The 12040-nt window shown below is 35.0% G+C and overlaps 1 protein-coding gene across 1 annotated transcript; it reads left to right on the top strand.

Annotated features, from left to right (window-relative positions):
* Nucleotides 1-9638: 9638 nt before the first annotated feature.
* On the top strand, nt 9639-11607 carry SNOG_08466 (hypothetical protein; the record flags this gene model as incomplete). Its single annotated transcript, XM_001798725.1, has 3 exons — nt 9639-10161; nt 10213-10648; nt 10740-11607. 3 exons carry the CDS (start codon nt 9639-9641, stop codon nt 11605-11607), a joined length of 1827 nt encoding a protein of 608 aa, XP_001798777.1.
* Nucleotides 11608-12040: the final 433 nt, after the last annotated feature.

Genomic DNA, 12040 nt, shown 5'->3' with positions numbered 1-12040 from the left:
ATGCATCTGCAAAGTAACTGCTAGAAATAGATAGATAGGCTACTAGAGAAACGTCTACGCTATATAGTTAAAGATTATATTAGAGAAAAAGATAATACTACTGCTAGTAACTAAAGGCCTGCTAAAGAAAGTTACCCTCTAGCAAAATACTATATATTAAGTTATTAGCACTAGCTCTGCTAGTAAGACTGTAAAGTATTTAGAATTAGTACTATATTAAAATGCTAGTATAGATAAGCTCTAACTCTAAAGTGCTATAAGTCTACTCTAGATATAGAGGCTACATACTCTCTAGTAGACTGCGTATTTATTAAAAAGAACTTTTCTAATATGCATTAGAAAGATCTTCTCTAGCCTATCTCTACTAGAGAAGTAGAAAAGAATAAAGTGCTTTCTAAATAATTAGTATGCTTTATACTATATATCCTCTTCTAGCGCTTAAATAGTAAATAGGTATTTATACTCTAGAGAGTTTATTTATTTATAATTAATTATCTTACGCCTAATATATTATTAGAAATAGATACGCTTATGCCTTAGAAAGCAATTATTAACCTTAAGGCTAGCAAATTAATCTAGCTCTAGTACTAGAAAGTTACTATATTAATTATATGCTGCTCTAGAGACTAGATAGCAAGAAAGATTAGAAAGCTTATAGCTAGCACTATAGTGTTTATTCTAGCATATTTAGCAGTTTAAGTTCTAATCTACGTCTTAGAATAGAAGCTACTTTTAGAGTATACAGACTACTATTTTAAAGCCTAGGACTTACTTAAGCTGCTATACGCTATAACCTACTATAATACAGTTATTAAGCATAATACTATCTATATATTAGTATAAAATAATATATTGCGCTTAGTAGTAGTATAACGTAGAATACTACTAGGATATATAGTCTTAGCAGAGGCTAATAGAATTTACGCTATTAACTCTGCTAAATATGCACTAGCAGTAATACTTAATCTATATAATAGAGCATTATGCGAAACTAAACTAGATAATAGTATTACTGTTTTTAGTAGTCTAGAATAGGTTAAATAGCTTACGAAAATTATAATAGAATATTCTAAGCTATAGATAGACAGGCGCACTTATATTAACATTTCTAAGAAATAATAGATGCAAGTTCTCTTTAAATAGAGCTAGGAGAACTATAAGTTCTCTATAAAAGTCTATTCTATTAGAGCAAAGAATAAGAAAGTTATTAATAAGGTATTTAATAAACTCTATAACGATAGACGCATAGATTAGGCATAACGCTTTACTCTATTTAGAGTTCTAGTTTTTATTATCTAAAAAACAGAGGTTAATAATAATAGCTAACCTGTATTAGTTAGATAACTAGTTATTAATATACGCAATATTAATAACTAGATTCTAAAAAATAGCTATCTTCTTATAGACTAAAATAATATTCTAAATATAATGTTAGAAGCTGCGTATTATACTATAGTTAATAGTCTATTATACTTCTACTAGTTTCTTATCTAAAAAGAAGATAGGCATATCTACGCTATTAACTTCTACTAGAGATAAGAGATTCTAAATATTACTAGTATAAGTTTCTATAACTTAGTCTAATATATCTAATAATAGAGCGATCTTATACTTAAAGATATACAGCACTTTGCTAGAGCATATATAGATAATTTTATTATCTTTAGTAATATATAGAAAGAGCACCTCTAATATCTGCGCATATTTCTAAAGAAACTTAACTAGTATAGATTTAGCCTCTCTCTAAAAAAGGCATTTATTAGCTATTCTACTATTAAGCTTCTAGGCTAAAGAGTTAACGCCTTTAGTCTCTTATCTACTAAGAAACATATTACTATAATGCAAAACCTTGCTTTTTCTAGAACTACAGCAGATCTTAAAACTTATATTAGAGTAATCTTCTTTCTCTAAGATAAGACGCCTTATCTTACTTAGCTAGCATAGCTACTAGAGAAGCTAAAAACTAAACTATTATAAGAAGCGCCTAAGAAGCAAGGTTATGCTTAGAAGAAATATGCTATAGATATTTAAATCTAAGAAGTTCTAGCTTTGCGCAAAGCTTTTAAAGATATTTAGTTATTCTAGAATAATACTATTAAGACTTTCTACGCTGTCTAAGATTAACTACTCTACCTAGACGTTAATAGTAGTAAGGCATATAGAATAGATATAATGCTATATTATATTAAAAGCAACCTTGCTCTAGAGATAGAAGACTCTAACTTACCTTTAGAAATTAAGAATAATAAGATAAACTCTATTACTTAGCTTAAGAAGGTAAAGGATTTTGCGCTAAGATTAATTAAGCTAGTAGTTTTTCTAAGCAAAAATCTTATACTCTTAGAATAGAGGTACGCTCTAATAGAACTTAAAATAGCAGAATTAACGTAAGCAATATATAAGGTCTAGTATCTTATAGAAAGCGCACTAAAGGTCTATATATTTACTAATTACTCTGCAGTTACTATAATTGCACGCTAAAAACGCCTTATAGAAATAGCTTTTCTAGCAAAGATAAACCTAAGGCTAGTAAATGCCTTAATATACCTATAGCAATTTCTAAACCTTAACGTGTAATACTGCTCTAGTTAATGCTATATTATTCTAGATGCACTTAGCTATCTTAAGAATACTAAGCTATTAGGAGAGAATTACCTAGCTAGTATACTAGATAACCTTCTCTATATTTTCTATACACTTCTAATTAAGATATTAGATACTCTTAAGAATAAGTTATAATAAGAATATCTAGAAGACCTAGTATAGAAATAAGTAAAAGAAGTCTGCAAAGGCATAAAGAAAGATAAGAAGTATTACCTACTACCTTAAGGTAACAAGAAGAATATAGATAATAATAATAACTCTACTATTATACTAATAGAGACTAAAGGTATATATTCTATTAAGCTAAAGTAGAAGCACTACTCTCTAGCTAGGCTCTGTTTTATAATTAAGAATAGCCTAATCTACTACTATAATAGCAAGAATAGTATAGAATAACTCTGCGTTCTAGATACTCTTATACCTAGAATATTTAAGCAAGCGCATAATAAGTGCTATTACTAGAGATTTAAAAGAATATATAACTATATCTGCGCCTTCTTCTATATATATAGGCTTATAAGAAAACTTTAAGCATATCTTATATATTATCTGCAATATATGCTAAATTAGACTTATTAATACTGCTAGCATAGAGATCTTTAGCTAATTAACTATGCAGAATAACTCTTTAAAATTATTATAATAGATATTATTATAGTAATGCCTAAGATAAATAATAGCTTTAATGCTTTTATAATACATATAGACTATAAGTCTAAAATAGTAAGAATTACTTCTAGTAGAGATAACTAGAGAGAAGAAGAATAGAGACACGTAATGCTCTAGAACTATTATCTCTGTAGTTAGAGGCATCTGCAAGAAGTTATTAGCAACTAAGATAAACATTTTCTTATAGAAATATTTAATAAGCTAATAAAAGGTTTAGAAAGTAGTTTCTACTCTATAGCAGTATAGCATCTAGAAGTAGATAAGTAGAGTAAATAATCTAACTAGATAGTAGAAATTACTCTGCGCTATTTTATTATAGAAAACTCTAACGCTAATTAGTAAGATGCAATACTATATATCTAGTTTATTCTAAACTGCAGCTATAACGCTTTAATAAAGGTCTTACTATTTAAATATATCTATAGTTTTACTCTATATAGCAGTTTTAATATTCTTTAGTAAGAAGACTCTCTTACTAGAGAGAAATATAGTGCTCTTTAACTCTAGGTTAAAGATATAGCAGATAAAGCTCTAGCTTTTGCTCGCATGCGCTAGAAATTCTACTTTAATAAGAAATATCTACCTCTTTAACTAAAACTAGAAGATATAGTATTCTTCTAGCTTTATAACAGCTACTACCTTAAGAGATATCTAAACTATAAACTAGACTACTAGCGCGAAGATCTAGTGTAGGTTTTAGAAAAAATAAGCTAGAACGCCTACTAAATTAAGCTTCTAGCTAGAATAAAGATATATAACGTTATTATAGCGCACTAGCTAGAACCTATGCTACTAAGGCCTAACTTTTATAGGCGCAGTTTTCTCTTCTAATAAGCTAAAGTCCTACACTAGAAAGCTAAGCTAGAATTCTATATTATTAACTATATTATTAAGCGCTAAGTAAATTATATAATAGGCGAAGCTAACTATCTAGTTAAATAGTAAGATAAGCTATACTTCTATAATACCTAGGTTACCTTAGCAAATATAACGTTAGCAAAGAAAATACAGCTTAATTTTAATACAGACTATCTATACTTCTAAGATAAAATTCGACTTTAGAATAGAATTAGAACGCATAATGCTTACAAACGCCTAGCTAATAGAATAGGCAAAGCAGCACTAGAAGAAGAACCTAATACTTTGCTATTTGCATTGCCTCTAGATTAGGATAATAATCTAGTAGAAATATAACTAGAGAAGAATAGCAACTTAGATAAGAAATAATATCTATATATTTCTTAGAAGCGTAACTCTAGATTGCATAAACGTCTCTAAGCTTATAAGCGCGTAGCTTAAAGTAGTAATACTGCATTACTAGCTTATAATTATAAACTATAATTCTTAGCACTAAACTAACTGCAGCTGCCTCCTCTAGTAGAACTAGTAGATATTCTAGACCTAGTCTATCTACTAGCGCTATTATAGCGCTCTGCAAAAGTTCTTACTTATGCAGTATAGCAGCTTAGCTGCTAATTAGCTTTTCTTAAAGAATAGCATTTTAAGTTATTCTTTCTATTAATTATAGGTACTAGAGCAGCATAAGTATTAAGTTCTTAGAACTATTCTAGCGCATTAATCTTCTATAGCAACTTTAATAGACTTTGCAGTAACGTTATATAGCTAGTTAATATTATAAAACTTACTAATAATATAATTATATCTGCACTTATTTCTCTTAGCTGCTATTAAGGCACTAGAAGCTACATACTAATATCTAAATAAGTTACTTTGCTATAATATAAATAGAGAGAGTTATCTTCTGCGTCTCTATAATACTCTGCTTGCTAATTAAATTCTATAGCCTGCAGTATCTCTTCTAGCCTAGCTCTAGCTAAGATAAGAGGTATAAACTCTAGCCTAGAGGCTTATAAGCTTAGATCTCTCTTACCTGCTAGTAAACTAACTATAATATAATATAAATAATAAAGTTCTGCTCTAATCTTTTTATACTAACTTTCTTATACTAACTTTCTTATACTAACTTTCTTATAGTTATCTATTATTATAACAACCTATCTGCATATATAACTAGTACTAAGATTAGCCTCTTTATAGATATAGTAAAGGTAAACTGCAGTACGCTAATATTCTGCCTTTAAGCGCTAATTACTCTATTATTCTTAGCTGCAAAACTAGAATAATATATCTATAAACGCTGCAATAATACCTATCTAAGGCTCTAAATAACTATTACTTATTTAAGATACTTAGACTCTCTTAGAAGCAGCAAATAAAGTAGCAGAGGCTCTAATAAAGGCAGAAGCTCTAGCAGAGGCTCTAATAAAAGCAGAAGCTCTAGCAGAGGCTCTAATAAAAGTAGAAGCTCTAGCAAGGTTAATATCTAAGACTCTAAAATCCTCTAAGAGTAAAGGTACTATTAATCCTATAGTTCTAGAAATATGCCTATAGTATATCTAAGATATAGCGTTAGCTATAAGAGGTTTTCTAGAATATAATCTTCTTAATAGATATACTCTTAGAATAGAGGCTTATGCAGAGCATATAGATAAACTAGAAGATATAGCTTACTTTAAGGAAACCTACTTTTAGCTTCTTAGCTATATTCTAAGTATATAGATAGCTCTTTAAAAGCTAGTAATAGAGGCTAGAATATGCGCAGCAGTAGCTATAGACTTTAATCTATAAATAATACTAGCATAGGCTAACGCGTTAAGGCCTATATACTTAATCTTAACTATAATAGACCTAAGAAGGCTAGAAAGAACTACTCTACTTCGTATCTAAGACTTATAAAATAACTCTTTCTTTCTTATAAATAGTTCTTTTAGTAAAGTAGATATAAAAGTACTAAAGGACTATTACTCTAAATTACTCTCTCTTTTTAAGCATTATAAGGCTTCTATTCTAGCAGATAACGTACTAGCGCTATACTTAGCTTAGATAGGTATAGATAAAGATAGTAAGCCTATAAACCTCTAGAAGAAAGAGAAAGAAGTCTATATCTTAGGCATATTTCTAAAAAGGTAGATATACTTTATAAAGAAGAAGAATTAGAACTATATGCTATATATCTATAAAACAGAGAAGAAAAGAATACGTAGTTTAACGATATTAGATAGCACTAATAGTATAGGAAAGAAATATATAGTGCTAACTACTACTATTATAAAAGAAAGAGAAGAATTTAATAAGAATAAGATAGTTTAGCGCTGCAAGATAGTCTACCTTTTTAGCTAAGTAGCTAGTTTTATTATATATATATTATATAACCTTACAGCCTGCCTATTTTATAAGATATTCTGCTCTAAACGCAATAGTAAAGAGAATATAACTAAGCAGAATAGAGAAGATATAGATTAGATAGATAACTAGGAGAAGCATATATGCGCATAACTATATCTAGACGTTAAAGTTATAAAATACGTATAATTTAAATAGACTAAGACACTAAAGAAAACGTAAGTTAAGGATAATATAAATAAGAAGATTATAATCTAAATAGGCTAGATTATTCGCAATAATATTAACTAGATCTCTAATAAATAGGTTCTTAGTATAAAATAAGCTAAGTGCGTGCAGCTTAAATAGCTAGAAGTTAATATTATATAATAAGATAAAAGAGAAAACTTAACTACAGCCTCTATGCTACTCTAGATCTTAAAAACTAAGTTAGCCTCTATACTACTCTAGACCTTAAAAACTAAGTTAGCCTCTAAGCTTACCTAACTCTAGGTAAAGAAGTTAAAACCTAATGCTACTCTAGCGAAGAAATAGAAGCGCAGCGCTCTAGAAATAGATAATAATATATATAACTAAGACTTACTCTTAAAAAGAATAATATTTAAGAAGAAGAATAAAGAGAATATTAAAAAGAATAGAGAGTCTAAATAAGGCAAGAACTAGAATAGAGTAATTACTAAAGGAAATGCACTATTTTCTCTAATAACTAGCAATAAACTCTAGCTATTTACTAAAGCCTAGCTAGATAAATAGATAGCAAAACTTCTTATAAAGATTAATGCTAATAGCAATATTGAAATCTTTAGATTTCTCTATAATAAGAATATAGGTAAGCAGATCTAGAAACTTTAGAAAGTAAGGCTTGCAGCGCCTCTAGTAAGCACTATTAAAGCATAACCTTCTCTAATACTAAATAAAGATAACTAGGAAACTAAATATTAGGCTATATACTCTATATATACCTTAGGCACTCTAGCATAGATTAACTCTTAGATCTATAATTACTAAGGTGCAAAGGTACGCAAAGATAGTTACTTAGTATTTAAGAGATAGGTTCTATATTAACTTTGCAAATCTAAAAATAAATATATTAAATTAGCTTAGAACTTACTAGAATTAAAGATAGCTAGGAAAGCTGTTTGCAAATTCTACAAATTTCTAGCAACTAGCTTTATAGACGAGATAGATCTTTCTAAGAACCTAGCAGCATACTTTAATATTAAAATAAATAACTAAACTCTTTAGCTCTTAGTATCTTATTTACCTTTTAACAGGAATATCCTTAGAGAACCTAAGAAAGCTAGGACTTCGCTCTCTTATAAGTTTGCCTTAGAAGATTATAGATACCTAGAAACGTTATCTATGCTAGATAACCTTAACTTCTAAGTCTAAAAATATCTGCGCCTATAGTATTATTCTAAGATTATTAATCTCTTTATTAGACTACTTTATAATTATGCTTAATTATACTCTATAACTTAACGCTGCAAAAGTTTTGCCTTTCTATCTATACTACCTTACTATATTTTAACTGCGTGCTATCTTAATTATAAGGCAATATTGCTAGCTATAATTAATATTACGTTCTCCTAGCACTAATATTAATTACGTAATCTTATTAAGAGTTACTACTAGGAACTTAGCAAGGTTGCTCTAAATAGGAAAACTATAGCGCAATGCTCCTAGTTTTTACTTATAGTTTTATTTCCTACGTATAGTTTTATTTTCTACTTATAGTTTTAGTTATAGTCTCTACTTTGCTATCTTAGAGGCTTAGAGTAAGACCCCCCTAGGGCAATGTTACATAACTAGCTTAGCATCTATATATAGTCGATAGCTCCGGGAGACTAGCTCCCTACAACAATATATGCATGCATACCATATACCGAACCGCTACCTGTGACAACATCTAATACCTGCCTGGGAGTTATTGTGAAATCGAAGTTGACAGCAAGCTACGCCATGTATACAATCACTGACGTCTAAGCACGTATCTATCATGCGATACTATGCTCCTGAGCAGCGTGATCAGAGGCTTGGTCTCTTGTAACTCACTCCTATCATGTCGAGTTCACTTTCACAACGTATCGTGCGTCCCGAAGCAAATGCTACCTAGGTACGTAGGAGGAGTGAATCATGTCTCACTAGTCTTTCTGCCCAGATCAGTGTGCAGATCCGACAAGAGTTGAGCAGCGTATCAATTTGCAATAGCTCGATTAAGTGAGCCCATACTCGACCGAATCCAGCCCAAAGTGGGGCAAAGGCACTAGTTTCGGCAAGTGTAATTTGGATTGGTACCTAGGTACATGGGTACTCGACTCTTACTACAACTTTTGGGCTCGACTATGTTCTATTCTAAAAACTAGCTGATGTCAGACTCGACACATGGCGACATGATTAGCGTGACTAGGCAACGTCGTCCTTGCCCAGGTGGTGTCACAGCATCGGCGTGTCCGCACTCCGTCTATCCCTTGGTGGCTTCTGTCGTTACACAAAGGAGTCCCAGTCATCCTGAGCTGATTCTGTAATTGTTATGACGGTGATATATATAGTGCCTCTCATGGATGAAGGGCTGTTTCCAGGCTCGTAGCCAAACATACCTAGATACAAGCCGATTACATGCAACCCACTTCAAGAGTGACATTTGCGCGTTTTGTTGAAGCTTGGTCTGCGTCTTCAAAAGCGCCCAACTGTTCCAGCTCATGGCGTATATGGTGAGTCTAGTTTTCCTACACCTACCGCTAATGGAAAAAGCCATCGCATTCATCTACTCTTCTTACCCAATGTATGGCACATGACAGCTTATCTACAGTCAACCGAATCAATGTTTTGACGCATGGTCGTCATTGCCTTGTCCTTACCGACGCGCATCACTGTTCCGGCTAGCGCATTGCGTCTGTGTTTGACCGATCGGACTGAATAACATTCCTCCGCCACATCTATGGGTTTCTTGACTTGCTCTATCAAACACACTTCCACAAAAGAAACGCAAGCAACATTCGGTTCACTTCAGCTATTTTCTGACAGCACTCAACCAGCGTTCAAGGGTGAACGCGGCTAAAAGCAAAGTCAACGGATGTCCCTGGCATAGTATGCTAGCACCTAGGGCACCTCAGTCTCACGCTGCACGAATTGCTCCGGGACCGAACTCGAAGCGCATTATGCCTACGCAGTTCATGTTCATTGACTCTAGCAATGGCGGTGTCAACGCGAAGCCAGACAAGATTGTCCGATCGTTTGTCATGAAATCCGCTCGAAACAAGAAGCCCTGGAGTACACGGCCGAGGAGCTCGAAGTCTGAAGAGCCACCCGGAGCAAAAGATCAGCGGAACTCATTGTCTCGGAATTACAGTATTGTCGAAAAGGGCTCCTGTCGCAGCAATGTCCCTCGGATCCAATGTAATAGGTATCCGGCACCAAACGACAGCGTGGCTACACCTCCAAGCAGTCTGACGAGCGATAGCGTCTTCTCTAGCCAAGATGCTGTTTGCGCATGCGATAGTCCCGTCTCGAGTTTGACAAGCCCACAAGCCGAATGTATGGGCGGAGACGAGGCTCTGGCCCTTATACCCCCACAGCATGAGCTGCCGCCAAATTACAACATGCTCAACTTGACTAGTCTGGGGACTTTGGACTGCTTGGTAGTGCCATTAGACAGACATTCAGAGGGACTCCTTCATCGATGTAGGCACATCCTTCGCACATATGGCAGTTGTATGCTAATATAATGAGTAGTCATCGAGGCTGCAGCACCACGATTGATCCCTGTAGATCCTCATAGATTCTCGCAACAAGCCGGGAAGGACTGGATCCAAACATGCGTCCAGAGTAATGTAGGAGCTCCTTTTATCTATGCTGTACTTGCTTGTTCAGCGCGGGCAGTCCAGCTCGACCCTGAAGTGTACAAGTGGCGCGCCGTTTCCGAAGTAAATGGCCTACTATCCGATCCACGTACCAGCACCAATGATACGACGATCGCTGCGGTCCTGATATTGCTTGCCAATGAAGAGGCCGAGCTTGCAGATCCTAAGCGGAGGGGCGACGAGAATAAGTGCAAGTTGACTCGGGCAGCCAACGAAGCCCACCACAATGGTCTCAGAACAATGATACAGCAAAGAGGAGGGCTCGCTGCTTTGAATGGAAATCGGGTTTTGCAGGTATGCCTGTTAATGTAAGGATCGACTTCTGCTGTGTTTCAACGCATGTTTGTGCTCTCAATGAACAGCTAGAAACTCAAAGTAACGGTCTGACCAAATCAATAGGCATAGCATTGCTCAATCCATATCGACTTTCAAGCAACCTTATGCAGTTTTGGTCAACGCCAGCGGCCAAGTAGAGGACTATGCTGTCACCACTAGTCAATTGCCAAGTGCCTTTGCACATATTTTGCGGCCATTCCGCGAGCTCAATATTGATCGCTCGCTCCTCAGGATTATCTTCGCCAGCACTGTGTTTATTGTTGATTTGACAGATTGGTACAGCTGCGGGATTTGCCCCACGGACTCGCTCGACTTACAGAAGCACGCTAGTCTGCTAATGTATCGCTTATTTGACTGGCATCAGCAGAGCGAATGTGGTTCAGTCGGAGGACCTACACCCACAAGCCCTGTCGACCAGAGTGTTTGTCTTGCCCTGTTGATATTCCTGGTCAATGCGACGGAGCCGAACGCTGGCCCCCTGGGTCCACGATTGTCCAAGGTGGTTACGAAGCTTCGTCAATCTCTTCAACGAATCTCCATGCTGCGGTGGGCCAAGTGCCCTGATCTTCTTCTCTGGGTATTGACAATGGGTGCTCTGGGAGCGGGAAGTTACTCAAGAGCCAATAAGACATATGGCGATCCTTGCTTGGGGTTCTTTACAGGAAACATCAAACTTGCGCTCGCTGGCAAATTTGTCCACCAGAGGCCCTCCATAGACCATCTAATCGACATACTAGGATCGTGTCTTTGGGTTCCGTCAGTCTTCAACAAAAGAGTGAGGTCGCTGAGCATGCCCATAGGGCTTTGCGGAACATGCATAATAGAGGTTGAGGATGCTAGCAGTAGCGAAGATGAGCTGGTAGACGGCGAGTATGCACTTGGGCACTCAACAACCTCGAGATTCTTCGCTGTGGATAGGCTTGAAGGTTAGGCAGGGCTTGACCACTGCAGTGACGCGTTGATTAGAAAATTATATATTTTCATGTTGGTGCTTTTACCATGCCGCATGAGAAGATTGTACAGTACCTTTCACCGACATGTCAGGCTGTTTGCATGCACGGTGAAATACAAAATTCGTCTTCGAAGTACGACAGAGTTTGCGCGTAGTTTATCAGCATATCGGGCAACACTAGGCGAAGAGTCTTCAAGGTTCAATCAGATGTTTGGGCAGGTGTCGTAGTCAGAGAATCGTAGTGAAGCACGCTAAGGAAAAGTCTTCTGCTGCATTTTTTTTTCCTTGTTGTGCATCATCACAAATTTTGAGAAAATTTACTGTCATGTGTTTCCAAGCTTCACCTCGGTGCGGGTCGGCGCGGGCTTGAGGGACCCACTTCGCCGAACAGCTCTGTCGATGGTAAGGGAAA

The sequence above is a fragment of the Parastagonospora nodorum genome (genome assembly GCF_000146915.1).
Source record: "Parastagonospora nodorum SN15 chromosome Unknown scaffold_12, whole genome shotgun sequence".
Lineage (NCBI taxonomy): Eukaryota > Fungi > Ascomycota > Dothideomycetes > Pleosporales > Phaeosphaeriaceae > Parastagonospora > Parastagonospora nodorum.
This window is presented reverse-complemented; position numbering and strand designations above follow the sequence as displayed.